This window comes from Tamandua tetradactyla, chromosome 1 (genome assembly GCF_023851605.1).
Source record: "Tamandua tetradactyla isolate mTamTet1 chromosome 1, mTamTet1.pri, whole genome shotgun sequence".
NCBI classification, from domain to species: Eukaryota; Metazoa; Chordata; class Mammalia; order Pilosa; family Myrmecophagidae; genus Tamandua; species Tamandua tetradactyla.
Window position 1 is genome coordinate 84,811,423 of NC_135327.1, and position 16,662 is coordinate 84,828,084.

At 39.5% G+C, this 16,662-nt stretch overlaps 1 protein-coding gene across 11 annotated transcripts in view; it reads left to right on the forward strand.

Annotated features, from left to right (window-relative positions):
- ELMO1 (engulfment and cell motility 1) overlaps positions 1-16,662 on the forward strand; it is a 577,880-nt gene that overhangs the window by 91,138 nt on the left and 470,080 nt on the right. For 9 of the 11 annotated variants that reach the window (XM_077119672.1, XM_077119654.1, XM_077119621.1 and 6 more), the window contains one exon: positions 8,760-8,910. In XM_077119672.1, the coding sequence (XP_076975787.1) occupies positions 8,833-8,910 (78 nt within the window). In that variant the 5' untranslated portion in view covers positions 8,760-8,832. Of the gene's footprint in view, positions 1-8,361; positions 8,486-8,759; positions 8,911-16,662 lie in introns of those variants that run through there. The other 2 variants (XM_077119639.1, XM_077119681.1) reach the window with 2 other exon arrangements.

The following is a 16,662-nucleotide window of genomic DNA, read 5'->3' on the forward strand; positions in this document are numbered from 1 at the left end:
ACCATCCTTACAGTCGTTATAAAATTATTGTCCATTACGAGTACATAATGGCTGACAGTGGGGCAGAGGACAGCTTTCCTGGGATGGGATGAAGGGCAGGGGAGTTGAAGCAATCTCCTCTCCAGCTCTTCTGGGTTTCTCACCCATTGCTCTGCCTTTCGGCCTCCCTGGTCCATCTGTCAGGCTCTTCCAGTGCGACTTAGGAGGGACACAGTTCACAAGCAGAAGAGTGTGGTAGCTTTCCCATCACTTAGCTTCTTACAGAAATAGCCTTATAGTTTCAATATTATTTTGATTTTGATTTTGTTTTCTCTCTTTTTAATCCCACTAGTTTTCATGGGCAACACAGAGCCTAGAAATAGGATAAAGGAGTTTCAGGTCACTGCAGGGACCAAAATTCTATGGGAAATTCAGAGGAAAAAAATGGGTCAGGATTTGGGAATTGTCTGAAGCTGCCTGGGGAAGCATGTCAGGTTGTAACAGATCCTTAAAAGCCCACGGCGAAGTGAGCTGTAATCATTCAGACGGACATGCGGGCAGGCAGGACTTTGGGCAAGGAGCAATGTGTGCAGATAGATGGACTTCTAGATGGGAATCAAGAGCTGTTTCCTTTGTTGTCTTGGAAATGTGTCCCATAGCTAAAGATAATTCAGAATGATAAAAAAAAAAGTTCAGCTTGCTCAAGAGTTATGGAGTCGCCTTTATTTTACATGCAGACTTTAGAAACTAACTCCCAATTACGAAGTGATTCTTGCATCTCATTTAATTCACTTAGCTATAAACAGGTCCTTTAGCAGGTATATTAAAATGATAGAAAGTTAATCTTGAAATGAAGTAAACTAAATCCATTTGGTAAACGGGCACGTTTTAGAATTTTCCACCCATTTCCCAGGGATTTGATAGTTGCCTTAAAAGGCATAATGGTTGGAAATGAAGTGCAATGCATAGATTTCCCTTTTCCCTCTTCCTTTAGTGATTCTTAAATTTTAAGTTGCATGAAAATTATTATATCAGGCTGTGTACATAAGGACACACGACTCGTGTTTACTGGTCAATCTAATGTATTTATTTAGTTGGGCAACTCTGAACACTAGAGTTGGTTTTACTGCTGTCAGCTCTAAGGATCTGATGGTCTGGAAGGGAATTTGTATGTTCAACAACCACGCATTTAATACCCAGCCCAGCCCCACACGGAGAGGGGAGAATGTCAAGTAGACCCAAGTGCCTTGAGTGCTGTGCTGGAGGAAGCAAAGCATGTAAGGAGATGGAAACTGCAGGCCAAAGATTGTAAGCTGTATTTACATTTCGGTTATGTTTGACCAATGATTGGCCTCTGTATGTTGCTACTTCTCGGAGAGTCAGATGAAACTATTTATTTGTCTGGGTTATTTATTTGTCAAGTTTAGGGGTGGATTGCCTTGGTCATTAGTAATCTGCCTAGAGGACCTGTGAGCTCATAAACTCAGAACAGAGCATTTTGTCCCTCAGGGGGTATTTGGCAATGTCTGGGACATTTTTTACTTTTATTTTTCTATTGTGAAAGATAACGTATATATATACATATAAAACATTTTAAAGCACAGTGCAACAACTAGTTGTAGAACAGATTTCAGAGTTTGGTATGAATTCCACAATTTAAGGTTTTTACTCCTTGCTGCTCCAAGTCATTGGAGACTAAAAGAAATATCAATATGATCATTTAGCAATCATATTCAATTTTTAAACCCTGTTTTCTTTGTTATAACTCCACCTTCTCCTTTAATCTTTCTCCCAGCCTTCAGGAAATGTTGGAAAGGGCTATTGATAATATGGGATAGGGGGTGGAACTAGCTGATGTTCTAGAGAAGCTAGCCTTTCTGCATTTCAGGACTTCCCTGGCTAAGGAACCCATCTGGAGGTTGTAGGTTTCTGGAAAGTAATCATAATGTATTGAATCTTTATAGAATCTCAGATACAGCCCTAGTTGTTCTTTAGGGTTGGCAGGAATGGCTTTGGTTGGCGTTTGCCAAACCATTATAAGTAGCAATGTCTAGTTGTAGCTTGCATAAGAGTAGCCTCTGGAGTAGCCTCTCAACTCTCTCTGAACTCTCTCAGCCGCTGATACCTTATTTGTTGCAATTCTTTTCTCTCTTTTGGTCAAGAAAGCATTGTTGATTCCATAGTCCCAGGGCCAGGCTTATCCCTGGGAGTCATCTCCCACGTTGCCAGGGAGACTTTCACACCTGGATGTCATGATTGTCATGACTGAGGGAGGCTCTTATGGGTCAAGCCTAAGGATGTTGCTTAATAACCTAAAATGCACAGAGCAGAACCCACAATGAAGAATAATCTGGCTTCAAATGCCAATTGTGCCAAGGGTGAGCAAGCCTGAGATAGAACCTCCCTCTCCTGAATTTCACCAGAAGCAAGGGTGAGTATATGGAAGCATTCAGGGTGAACTGGTCCCTCATAGAAATGCAAATTCAAGTGGGCAACATGTGGACTTCTAAGGATAAAGGCAGACTGAATTGTCTGCTCTACAATTGTGCATCTGTTTCTGTCCTAGGGAGTCTTGCTTCTCCTCCTGTTCCTTGGTGTCTGTTAATGTGGGGAGAACTGATGATGTCTAATTAGGCTTAGCTATGTGAATCCCCACGGGAAGCCCCCTTGCCTCTTTGCTCTCTCAATGGCGCTTTGTGCACTGCTCCTGTCTTAGTCTCCATGGCAGACTCTAGGGAGAGCGGCCTTATTGTAGTCTCACCTGTTCAACAGGTTTTCTTTGAGAAATAAATACCGGTTAAAGGGGAAGAAAGCAAGCTTGGTGTTTGATTCCGGAGAGGACAGATGGCCTCTCTGTGTAACTCTAGAGTCAGGAGGAAGGTGCTCAGAATGTACCTTCATTTTTATTATCTACTCTCTTGACACCAAGATTGTGTCTTCTTTGTTTTGAATAGTTACTCATGTTCTGGGCCTCAAAATTCAAAGGGAAGGTGTTTTAGTTTGTAAACTGCAGAAATGTGATATACCAGTAACCAAAACGGCTTTTAAAAAGGGGAATTTAAAAAGTTGCAGGTTTGCAGTTCTAAGGCCATGGAAATGTTCAAATTAAGGCAAGGTTATAGAAATGTGCAAATTAAGGCATCCAGGGAAAGATACCTTGGTTCATGATGGCTAGTGATATTGGGGTTTCTCTCTCAGCTGGAAAGGCACACAGCAACGTCTGCTAGCTTTCTCTCTAATCTTGTTCAACTGCATCCCTGGTGTCTGTCCATTCTGTTGGCTCTGTGAGTTCTGCTGGCTCTGAAGCTTTTTTCCAAAATGGTTCCGTCTTAAAAGACTCCAGTAAGCAACCCCACTTTGAATGGTTGGAGACACATTTCCATGGACACAATCTAATCAAAAGTTACCATCCACACTGATCTGTCTCTCAGCCAACACGGCAAGCAAACTCACTGCCCTCCCCCTCTCTACATGGGGCATGACTCCTGGGGGTGTAAACTTCACTGGCAACGTGGGACAGAAATCCTAGAGTGAGCTGGGACTCAGCATCAAGGGATTGAGAAAACCTTCTCGACTGAAAGGGGGAAGAGAGAAATGAGACAAAGTAAAGTGTCAGTGGCTGAGAGATTTTAAACAGAGTCAAGGGGCTATCCTGATGGTTATTCTCACACATTATATAGCTATCCCTCTTTAGTTTAAGGTGTATTAGAGAGGCTAGAGGAAAGTGTCTGAAACTGTAGAGCTGTTCTCCAATAGCCATGTTTCTTGAAGATGATTGTATAATGATATAGCTTTCACAATGTGACTGTGTGATTGTGCAAACCTTGTGTCTGATGCTCCTTTTATCTACGGTATGGACAAATGAGTAAAAAATATGGATTAAAAATAAAAAATAATAGGGGGAACAAATGTTAAAATAAATTGAGTAAATTGAAATACTAGTGGTCAATGAGAGGGAGGGGTATTAAGAGGAATTAAAAAAATAGGGGGAACAAAGGTTAAAATGGAAACACTAGTGGTCAGTGAGAGGGAAGGGTAAGGGGTATGGTATGTATAAGTTTTTTCTTTTTTCTTTTTATTTCTTTTTCTGGAGTGATGTTAATGTCCTAAAAAATGATCATGGTGATGAATACACAACTATGTGATGATATTGTGAGCCACTGACTGTACACCATGTATGAAATGTCTGTATTTTAAGAATGCTTGTGTTTGTATGCTGTTTTGGTTTGTCAATTAAAAAAAAAGTTACCATCCACAATTGGGGGGGGGTCACAGCTCTATGGAAACGATCAGAAAGATCACACCCAGCCTTTTTGAATGAGGATTAAAGGACATGGTTTTTCTGGGGTACACAATAGCTTCAGACCTGCACAGAAACTAAGGAGAAGTAAGAATTCCTTGTTTATTGAATACCTGCTATGTATAGATTTAATTTTTAAAATACGTATTTAAAGGAAAGTTGAGTCACTGAAGACCACGATGAAGACCGTCTCCCTACCAGGTGAGACTGGGTTCGCTGGGGCCATGCTCACTTATTAATATGTTAACTCAGCTTGTGAAAAAGAAATATCAGGGTGGCTTAAAGTTTGGGTCTTTAAAAAATGTGTTAACCACATTTTGGGAAACCAGCTCTTTTAAAGTGTTCTTATCATAACAGAGTCCAAAGAGCTCTTGCCTTATGTACTTCTACTTTTCCCACACTTTGACTCTGGGTTCTGGGGCGTTCCTTCCTTTGTCTGGCCCCTTTGGTAGTAAATGTGCTATTTGAAGGTCAGTGCATCAGAGTTTAAAATGTGTTCTTTCATTAAGACACTTAATTGTATGTGTATATATATATATATATATATATATATAAAGGCTAGAATGGCAAAAAAATGTTATATGTATATTACCACATACAGGAAAAGTGCGTTCTTTTACATGCCGCAGGAAAAAGCCCCTGTGAGAAAATAACTAATTCAACAAAATCTCAAGATCCCACCTTCTCTGCAAAGCCTGCCCTGCCTACTTTGACTGAAAATTTTCAGAATCTTTCTTCCAAATTCCTGTCATAGATCAGTGCATTTGATATCAGGAAGCTACTAACATTCTTTTTCATCCTATATCCATATAGTATGCATATTATTTTGCCCTTTTTTTTCCCAAAATGTGCATCCATTTTGAAGGTGGATTTTTATGTCTTGAACTTGCTTGTATTAACCGGTAGAATTGCCGTAGAATCTAGGTGATGCTTAGTAAATTTTTGCCAATTGTCATATTGCTTTGGTTGCCATAGCTGGGTTATGGACATGGGTGGGTGCTAAAGCAGATGAGTATGTCATGCCAGGATTTCTAGTTGTGGGTTTATAAACCTGCTCCTGTGTATTTCATTTTAGATTAGCTCCAAACCCGTGCTTCTAAGATGAGTTGGTTAAATTGCACCCATTTTGAAATAGGGCAGATTATTTGTGAATAGCACAAAGTGGGGAGTACCGTTTGGTTTTTTTGGAGGATTCGTGTGTGTGGATGTGGTCATTGTCTTTGACAGGGGAAATAATGAAGTTCGTTTTCAGAGAGTTTGGGAAGACCCTTCCTACCCCTCAAAAGAGCTGCTTTCCACAAAAAGTGAACGCTTTTGAATTTTCCCTGTTTATTTTCATATTAGAGTTTTGTTCTTTTTCTCTTTTTTTTTTTTTTGGTATGCTGTGGGGGTGACGTTTCATTCTTTTCCATTTGAATATCCCCTTATCACAGCACCATTTGTTCATTGTGCTTTTTGTTTTGTTGTGTTGTGTGCTGGGGGGTGCGTGGTCTGGGAATCGAACCGGGGTCTCCCACATGGCAGGCGAGAATTCTGGCCCTGAACTACCAGTGCACAGCCCTCATATTAGTTTTCTAATAAAAATACAAAGCAGGAGAACCTACCTACTCAACCAACCAGGAGAATAAGAATACAGAAGTTAAGTGTTACTTGACATTCACACAGTCTGTTTTTACATTAGAACCAGCTTTCTTGACTATCACTGTATAATTGAATTTGGGTCCCAAATTTAAGTGCTCTAATCGTGATGCAGTACATTGTTTTTAGAATCCTCAAGTGAATAAAAAATGTTTCAAGACTATAAAAAAGAATCGAGACTATAAAAAAGAAGGAAACTGCAGATTGCTTGTATTTTCACATGAGACATTATAATTACTTAACAAGTTCCTGTTGTTGGATATTTAATTGTTTTCTAATTTTGAGAATTGTAAACAAAACAGCAATGGACACCCTTATGGCTGGTTGAGTTAATAATGATTTCTTGAGGATAACATCCTAGAAAGGTAAGATTATTTTTAAGGCTTTTGGTAGAGTTTGCCAAAATGTCTGTGAAGTTGTACCGATTTATACTCTTATTAGATATACAGGGATGTGAACTTCCTTCTTTAGAAGTCACAAACCAGTAGGTGTGGTAGGAGTGTGTAGGACTTGAAAGCAGGGAGGGTGAATCTACCAATTTATGACCTAGCTGTTCTGGAACTCATCTCTAATTCTTTAGACTTTGCTTCAGCCACATTCCTGTCCTGGGAACATACCAGGCACACCCCTGCCTCAGGGCCTTTGCACTTGCTGTCACTTAACCTGAAGCATTATTTCTCCAGACATCCACATGGCTCACTTCCTCAGCTCTCATGGGTCTTTATCAAAGGCCTTCTCAGTGAAGCTTCCCCTATCCCCCTAGTTAAAATTGCACCCCGATTCTACCACACACATATGCTCACACACTTCAGATTCTCTTTCTCTGCTTTCTTTATCCCCATGGCCCTTGTTGCTGTCTAACATCTAGATTTCCTGCTCTATTCCCAGCACAGAGAACAGGGCAGGGCACTGAGTAGGGGCCCAATAACAGTTTGTTAAATGAATGATTAAACCACTGCTTTGTAGATTTGCTCTCGCTGGTTAGCACTGATTAGCTGCATGACAGGCTTCCCTAAACATCCTTGGTCAGAGGAGCAGCAGTTTTGTTTTGTTTCATTTCCTTAACTTGTCAGCTCTACTGAGTTTATATATGTATTTTTTACTGCTGATAGTGTTGTGGCTTCCATTATTAATTGCTGTCTTCATTGTCTTTATAGTGTCTAACTACCACTGAGATCTGGGAAGGAGGCTGAAAACACCTACTCTGGTCTGATAAAGAACTAAATGCCAATGTTTTATTAAAATCTTTCCCACAGAGATCAATTTTTAAAAAAGGCAGAGAACCCAACAGAAAAGTGACAAAACACAGTTCACAGAAAAATGAGCGTGCAACTTTTCTCTTTATGTTCAATCTCACTCTTAATAAGAGCACTACAAGTTAGAAGTATATTGAGATGTATATTTTTTCAACCCACTTTAGCCTTGCAAAAATGCAGACAGTTGGTTAGGCTATGTGTAAAGAGTTGAAACATTTTTGTCTACAAAAATGTTCACATGAATGTTTATAGCAGCTTTATTCATTATTGCCAAATATTGGAAACAATCAAGAAGCCCTACAGTAGAAGAATGGATAAACAAACTACAGTGCATCCACTCAGTGGAATATTATTCAATGATATAAAAAGAGAAGAGCTATCAAGCCATGAATAGTCAAGGAGGAACGCTAAAGGCATGTTGCTAAGTGAAAGAAAGCCAGTCTGTGTAGTACAGTATATATGTACTGTGTGTATGGTTCTAACTCTGACACTGGGGAACAGGCAAAACTATGGAGACTCTAAAAAGATCAGTGGTTGCTAGGGATTGGGGTGGGGCTGGGGAAAAAGGTGGAGCAAAAGGCATTTTTAGGGTAGTGAACTATTTTTGCATGATCCCATAATGGTGGATTCATGACTTTTCTCAATTGTCAAAACCATGTGACTGTAGACACAGAGTGAACTCTAATATAAACCATGGATTTTAGTTACTAATAATGTGTCAGTGTTGGTTCATCAATTGTAACAAATATACCACTTTAGTGCAAGATGTTGATGGGGAATCTGTGCTGTGTATGGAGGGGGGATATATGGGAACTCTGTACCTTCTGTGCGATTTTTCTGCAAACTATACTTTCAAAACCAATGTTATTATTGTAGAAAAAGTCATCCTAAATGAAATGGGCTAGTTTTGGGAGGGGTGGTGGAGGATCAGCTTGTTTTATTGGAGTAAGCAATGTGTGCATTGAAATGAGAATTCAAGGTCTGTTCTGAGTGTCGTAGGAGCCACATCTGTAAATTTTCTTCCCCTTGGAAGCTGCATTGTGTGAACTGGCCTTGGGGAGGGAGTGCGTGTGTGCATGTGTGTGAGCTTCTGGGCATTTCTTCTTCCTCATGATATCCTGGTTGCTATAGTGCAGAGATCTATTTGTGACACAGAAAACACTTTAAAGAAACACTTGCTTCCTGACGCTGACTTCCTGGGCAATCTGCCCTTCCGGAGACAGTTGAGCGCGAGGGGTTTACATGTATTCTTGGTTGGAGAGTTAGCCCAGTTCGCTCAGACTCCAAGGACCATTTGGAGCAGAACCTGAAAGTAAGGGACAGCTTAGCACCGAGGATTCGCCTGAGCCGCCCTGACCTAAGGGCAGTGTCTGCTCAGGGCTTTCACTCCAGGGCATGAGCACTCTTCCTCCTCTTGCTTCTTAACTCAAGTGCAGTTGGCGCCCTGATATCCTCAGCACCAGGGCACCAACCCAGAGCCGTTTTTCGAACCTCAACCACTAGTGAAAACAGGAAGTGATGAAGCAAAATTTGACCTGCATCTGCAGTGACCGACTTTTCTTTCTCTTTTTGTCATTCTGCATTAGGTATACACACGTGCGCCTGTCCACGCCTTAGGATACCCAGTTCCACTGGCTTTGGACGTTACTGGCGTCTACCATGCCGCCGCCCGCGGACATCGTCAAGGTGGCCATAGAATGGCCGGGCGCCTACCCCAAGCTGATGGAAATTGATCAGGTTAGTGATACTGATAGCGTTTTTTCCCAGTGTTTCAGTTTCCTTGCTGTGCTGGAATTTTTGTAAACCTTGGGTAGTTCTTTTTTCTCCTCTTTCTTTCTCTGGTAGTGTTGAAAAATCTGTGAAATAATCCTTGCAGTATAGTTTGATTTCTTGACCACATATGGTGGAGATGGATGGGGTTTTTATAGTCTTCCAGCATTTCCCTGGATTGTGTCAATAACAGGTTTTTGTCCAAAGCAGTGAAGAAGGCAGAAGGAACAAGTGGACTGAGCTGTAGACAGTTGATGCAGTAGAGGCTGCCCCAGCCCTGTCTTTCAATGATTCATGATTATGTGCAAATTGTTATAACATAGGCAACATATCATTTATTTTTTTTTTGAATCATTTATCCCTTTCTTTTTTTTACCCAAGCTAACGAGTGTGTTGGTGCTTTGTTGTAACATCAGTAGCCGTATAATGAAATTCATATAAAGGGAGTCCTTGGATAGATCTTACCCAAATGCGATTTTATTATTAGTGTAAAATTCATTGTGTGTCTAACATAATGTCTGGCATATAATGAATACACAGTAAAAATTTATTGAATGAAAAAGTATATATCAAAAAGATTTTTTTTAAATGGTTTTACCATAAATTGAGTAGATTGAAATACTAGTGATCAGTGAAAGGAGTGGTAAGGAGTATAAAAAAACATAGGAGAGGAAAGTTAAAATATGCTGGGTAGATGGAAATGCTCACTGAGAGGGAGGGGTAAGGGGGATGGTATGTATGAGTGTTTTCTTTTTATTTCTTTTACTGGAGTGATGCGAATTTTCTAAAAAATGAATATACAGCTATATGTGATACTGTGAGTCACTGATTGCACATCATGTATGGAATGTTTGTATGTTAAGAATGTACGTGTTTATATGTTGTTTTTGTTTGTCAATAAACAAACAACAACAAAACACAGTCCAGAAGGGACTACTGGTTGCAAAAAAAAAAAAAAAAAAAAGAATTGGTTTTACCTATAAAGGCATCCTTCAGCTTGGATTCTGAGTGTTCTCTGGTATTAATTTTTGTTTTGATTTCATTATGGGTCATCATAGGAAGTTTATTTTTGTCCTCATTTTACTATATTCATTCTAGGGCAAAGGATTTATTCATTCTAGGGCAAAGGATTTATTCATTCTAGGGCAAATGATTTAAGGAAACAAGGGCTGAATCCACACATACGCTATGGTTCTCATAAAGCCTAGAACACAAACTTTTAGATGGCTTTCTACATTTTCAAGATTAAGGTACCATAGCAACTTCACTTTTCATTGACATTCTAGGTACTATTTTATCATCATGATTAATTTTTTCTCCGGGTGAGATTATTAATTGGATGAAGATCACCATAAGATATTCAGCATTGTATGAACCCAAAGGTATCATTAAAATAAATTATAAAATTCAAATTAGAATTAGTTGAGCTTGAGTTTGAATGTAAGTCAGGCTAACTTTTTAAGGCTGTTATCACAGAAGGTGCCTTGAGAACAGTATATCATTGTCATTTTAACTGTGCCATCTGTGGTCATTTTTGTGTGATTCTAGAACCCACCCACACTAGTAGAAATGTGCAGTGGTTCCCTATATATTTGTGTCAGAAAACAAATGCTTATCCTTTTTCATGTTTTGCTTGAGAGAGGATGCTAGTTGATCTTACCTCTAAAATAAAAATGCCTGGAAAGACTTAATGCAGACAGAATGTGGTTAGGCTAAGCTTTGGCCACAACCAGAGAGAATTATGGCATCAACAGGACACTGTTGGCCTCTCACAGACACATTAGCAGCCCTGGGCTGGCTTCATGCTCCACACCATGCCTGGAGCTTTGTCTTTCTCAATGTGTGAGGCCCAGGGTCAGATGTGTGGGCAGCACCTGAGAGCTGGCTAGGAACACCCCACTCCGGACCTCCCGAGTCAGAAGCGGCACTTTCCCAAAGCTTTCCAGGTGATGCCTATGGAAGTCCACTGTGCTGAGCTGGACTCCAAGTTCCCAAGCCCAGGCGCTCATTGGAATCACCTGCACACTTGTTCAAATAAATGTCTTCAGCAGTTCTATCCCAGGAGATTCTAATTCGGTTCTAGTAAAGCATTTTTATCAAATGTTGCAGATGGATTCTGCTAGTTAGAACGGGTGGTGTTTGAGAATTTCTGCTTTAAGGCAGAAGCTCCTGAAATGGACTTCTGGGTAACTATGGAGTCAACGTAGGATTCTTTTCTTTTGGGGATAACTCTGTGTATTTGTGTGTGTGTGTTTTCATTACTTTTTAAATAACTATTCCTGCTGCTTTTTCCTATTTATTTTTTCATTCATTTATTTGATTGTGGCAAAAGACACATAACATAAAATTCGCTGTTAGTGACATTTAGCACACTCACAATGTTGTGCAACTGTCACCGCTATCTAGTTCCAAAACATTTTTGTCACCCCAAAAAGAAACCCCATACCCAGTAAGCAGTTAATTTCTAGTCCCTGCTACCTCAACCTTTGGCAACCACCGATTTGCTTTCAGTTTGCATGGATTTGCCTATTCTGAACATTTTTATAAGTAGAGTCATACAATATGTGGTCTTTTATGATGATGTTTTCAAGGTTTATCCATTGTGTTCCATGTAGCAGTACTTCATGTCTCTTTATGACTGAATAATATTCATTGTATGGATGTACCACATTTTGTTTATCCATTCATCAGAATGTGCATTTGGTTGTTTCTGTCTTTCAGCTATTGTGAATAGTGCAGCTAATGATATTCATATACAAGTTTTTGTTTGAAAACCTGTTTTCGGTATTTTGGAGTATTTAGCTAGTGGTGGAATTGCAGGGTCATATGGTGATTCTAAATTTGACTTATTGAGGAACTCCCAAACTTTATAAACTTTTTATTTTGGAATAGTTTAATATCCATAGAAAAGTTGCAAAACTGCATGGGGAGTTCCCATATACCCTTCACCCAGTTTCCCCTAATGTTATCATCTTAACATGGTATGCATGTCAAAACTAGGAAGTTAGCATACTATTAATAATACTATTTATAATGAACTGTTACAAAGTTTATTTGGATTTCATATTGAAATTGAGTTTTTTCATCAATATCCAGGACCTCACATTGCATAGTGTCATCTTGTTTCCTTAGTCTCCTCCTATCTGTTGCAGTTTTTCAGTGGTCCTTCTTTTTGCATGGCCTTGATAGTTTTGAAGGGTAACTTTATATTTTCATACAGTATCAAACACAGAGAAATAGCAAGAATAGTACAAAGAACTCTTTTTATCCAGGTCCCCTAATTATTAATATTTTGCTTCCTTTGCTTTATTAATTGCTTTCTCTGTTTTCTCTATAATAAAGTTTTGCTGAACCATATGAACATGACTTGGGGGCATTATCCCATTTTACTGCTAAATACTCAGTGTGTATTTCCTAAAAATAAAATCATTCTCTTACATGACTGCAGTGCAGTTATAAGAATCAGGAAATTTAACATTGATTCAATAACCATCATCTAATTCAAAGCCCATAGTCCTTGTTCAAATTCTGTCGGTTGTCCCAATATGGTCCTTTATAGCTGTTGTTTCCCAGTCTAATCAAGCATGACATTCATTGTCATACCTCTTTAATGTTTTTTAATCTGGCATGGTTCTTTTGTCCTTCATTGCTTTTATAACACTGACATTTTTGAAAAGTACAAGTGAGCTATGTTGTGGTCTGCTCTTCAATTAGTGTTTGTTTGTGCTTTTCTGTGATTAAATTTAGGTTTTGCATTCCTGGCAGAAATACCAGAGAGCAGATACTGTGTCCTTCCCAGTGCACTGTATCAGGGCATGTGATGTTGCTTTATCCCATTATTAGGTGCTTATTTCAGCTTTACAGATGAGAATCTTTTTTTATATTTTTTTATTTTAATATTTTTATTGTAAAAACTTATACAAACATACAAACATTCTTGTCATATAGACATTCCATACATGAACTATACTCAGTGGCTCACAATATCATCACATAGTTGTGTATTCATCACCATGATCTTTTTTTTGAATGCTTTCATCACTCCAGCAAAAGAAATAAAAAAGAAGAGAAAAAAACTCATGCATACCATACCCCTTACGCCTCCCTCTCATTGACCACTAGTATTTCAATCTACTCAGTTTATTTTAACCTTTATTCTCCCTATTATTTATTTTTATCCATATTTTTTACTCATCAGTCCATACCCTAGATAAAAGGAGCATCAGACACAAGCTTTTCACAATCACATAGTCACGCTGCGAAAGCTATATCTTTATACAATCATCTTCAAGAAACAAGGCTACTGGAACACACCTCTACAGTTTCAGGTACTTCCCTTCAGCCACTACAATACGCCATAAACTAAAAAGGGGATATCTATATAATGCATAACAATAAACTCCAGATAACCTCCCAACTCTGTTTGAAATCTCTCAGTCACTGAAACTTTATCTCATTTCTCTCTTCCCCCTTTTGGTCAAGAAGTTTTTTTTAATTCCTTGATGCCAATCCTGGTCTACCCCAGGATTTCTGTGCCATATTGTCAGGGAGATTTACATCCCTGGGATTCATGTCCCAAGGAGGTGGGGGAGGGCAGTGAGTTCACTTGCAGTGTCGGATTAGAGAGAAAGATAGGCACATACGAGCAACAAACGAGGTTCTCTGGGGGTGACTTGTAGGCCTAATTTTAAGTAGACTTAGCCCATGCACAGATGAGAATCTTGATGTTCAAAGAAGTTAGATGCTTTGCTACTGAGTGGTAGAACCAGGACACAAACCCAGGCTTCTCTTACTCCAGAGTGTGAAGTTTTAAATATTTGGCTGAATCACAGTCCGCCTGAAATGGAAACCTATGCAGAGAATTAGAAACCCAGGCCCTCATTGCTCTGAAGCTGCTCTTTTGGAATGAGACTCATAGCAGTGTGGGTGCTAGGTACAGTTTCCTGATCGAATTAGACATTGGCATAAGAATTGGAAATGTATTAGACTAAGCAATAGAGTGTTGAACAATGATTACTGCTTGGGTTTTCTCCTAATCTTCTACCTTCAGTAAGTGTCACCTAGCCTGCCTGTCTCCCATTGCACAGCTCTTTAACCTGGGTTGCTAATTTCGTACTGAATAGGATTTTCACAAGTTGGATTAGGTCGGCAGCTGTTCAGGAATCTCCAAGGAACCTCAAGTATCCTTCCACTCATCACGTTGTGTAGCCATTGTTTATTGACTTAAAGCAATGATCCTTCCCTGTGAGTCACCCAGGGAGCTCATGAACTCACTTATTCCCAGATCCCCATGCACAGATTTTGATTCTGTGGTTCAGGCATGGGGCCCTTAATTTATGTTTTAATCAGTACCAGGTGAAGTCAATTCAGGGGATCCAAACACTCATTAGATGGTGAATTGCTTTGTTTTGAGGTTCTTTTTCTCCAGTGCCTGGTGAATGGTACTGGATGACAATACAATAGTCTCATGTAAGAGGTTTCCTGAGTGGTGATCATTCTGTTCATCCATATTTGGACAGTGCCTGTTGTGTTCAAGGAGATGCCTCCCTGTGTGGGTCTTGATTATTTTCCTTTCCAAATTTTGAGGAGAAAATTCTGTTTCTACTCAGCAAGAAAAGCCCCTTGGAGTTTTGTACAAATGGAATTTGCTGCATCATACGAAGTTCACAAGAGAGTTATCAGCTAGATAGTTCCTGGCTTCTGCTCCAGCCTTCATTCATCTGTTACTGAGTTTCAACTTTGGGGACCACTTGAGGCTAAAGATGGTGATTGTCTGTATACATGTAGCTAAACAACTCTGGCATCTACAGTTCTTGCTAACTTAGTATTTAGTGAGCAGCTTGTATTAGTCAAGCTTTTTCAGAGAAACAGAACTAACAGATTCTCTCTCTCTCTCTCTCTCTCTAAATGTATATATATATAATATACATATTAAAATTAAGTTATTTATTGTAAGAATTGGCCCACATGACTTCAGAAAGGCTAGTTCAAATTCCACAGGGCAGACTGCAAGTTGGAAACTATGGTGAAGGTGACATTGAATTCCCTGGAAGAAGGAGCCATATATGCAATCAACTGACGAATGATGTAAATCCATCTATGACATGCTCTCGCAGTAACAAGCAGGCCAGCATTTGTTTGACGAAACAACTGGACACCATAACTTAGCCAAGTTGACATGTGAAAATTAACCATCACACCATATATCTCTTAGTCAAGAGCATAGAACCACGAACCCTCTGACAAGAGACATTTGCTGCGAGATAGGGTGGCGTATTAGATACATTTTTGAAAGACCTGGGTGTCATTCCTAGAGCTTCTTGAACCCTGCACCCCACCCACGCCAGCTTCCTGTGAGAGAGCCAGTACAAGCCTTAGGGTCTTCATCTGGTCAAGTCAGGATCATCATTTGCTACTGGCATCGTTGTCCTAAGGATTAAAAAAAATGTGGGGAAAGAACAGAGCACATTGCTTGGCTCAGGGTAATTAATAAAGGCGGCCATTATTACTCTTGTTATTTTCATCAGGGTTCTCATTTTAATTACAGAATTAGAGAATTTTCTTTTATCTGCCCTTCTATCTTTAACAGTTGCTCCCTTTTCTCCTTCTTTCTATGTCTAACTTTTTAAATGTTTAGGAATGAGATAAAATTAGAGGGCAAGTGTGGGAGGCATCACCTGGCAGTAAAGGAACCCACTAACTGGAGATGCAACAAACTCACACTATGGAAAGTTCATCGACTATTTAGTATTTCTCTGGGATATTTTCTTCCATATCTTAGCAACTCACCAGCATTTCTGGGAGCAACTCTTCCGTACCCTACACACACTCTTTGTGCTTCCAGTATCTCCTGCCCCTGGCCTGACATACAGAGTCCACGGAGCTCACAAAGTCCCCACTCCTCCCTCTGCCTAATAACCTCTCTGCTTTTGTATTTGCAGCTCCCACAGACCTACTAATGCCTTTAGTCTCTGCCTTCCTGTCTTCCTTTTCCACTGTCCATCAGAAAATAGGTGGTCCCACATTCTATCCAAGGCTGTCCAAACCTATCCAAGTCTTTAATTTCTTCTGCTCCATCTGCTTTTTTCTTTAACTTTCTCTGCTTTTTAAAAAAAAAAAAATTGCAATAACAAATATGTAACACAACATTCTCATTTTAACCACCTTCAAGCATACCATTCAGTGGCATTAATTACATTCACAGTATTGTATAACCATCATCACCATCCATTAGCAAAACTTTTCCATTGCCCCAAAAAAGAAACTCACAAATTAAGCATTGACTTCCCATTTCCTTGACCCCTCATAACCTATATTCTACTTTCTGTCTCTGTGAATTTGCATATTCCATTTATTTCATATAAGTGAAACCATACAACATCTGTCCTTTTGTGTCTGGTTTATTTCACTCGACATGATGTCTTCAAGGTTCGTTGCACTTTTTTTAACCCATCCTTTCCACCTCATCTGGGACTCTGTCCTATCAGTAGCCTCTTCATGTGTTGCTTTCTCTTTCTCTGGCCTCAAATGTAAATAGAAATTCTATTTCTACTGTGGAAAATCCTTCTCTTGACCTAGTAATTCTCTTTTCCTAGTATGTAATTTATTCTCTGTCTTTCCTTTCTAAGTTTAGTTAAACGTTGTCAATACATGCCACCAAACCAAAGTTTCCTGATCTTTGAATGAATAACAACTTTGATCTCTCTAGAGCTGCCCTCC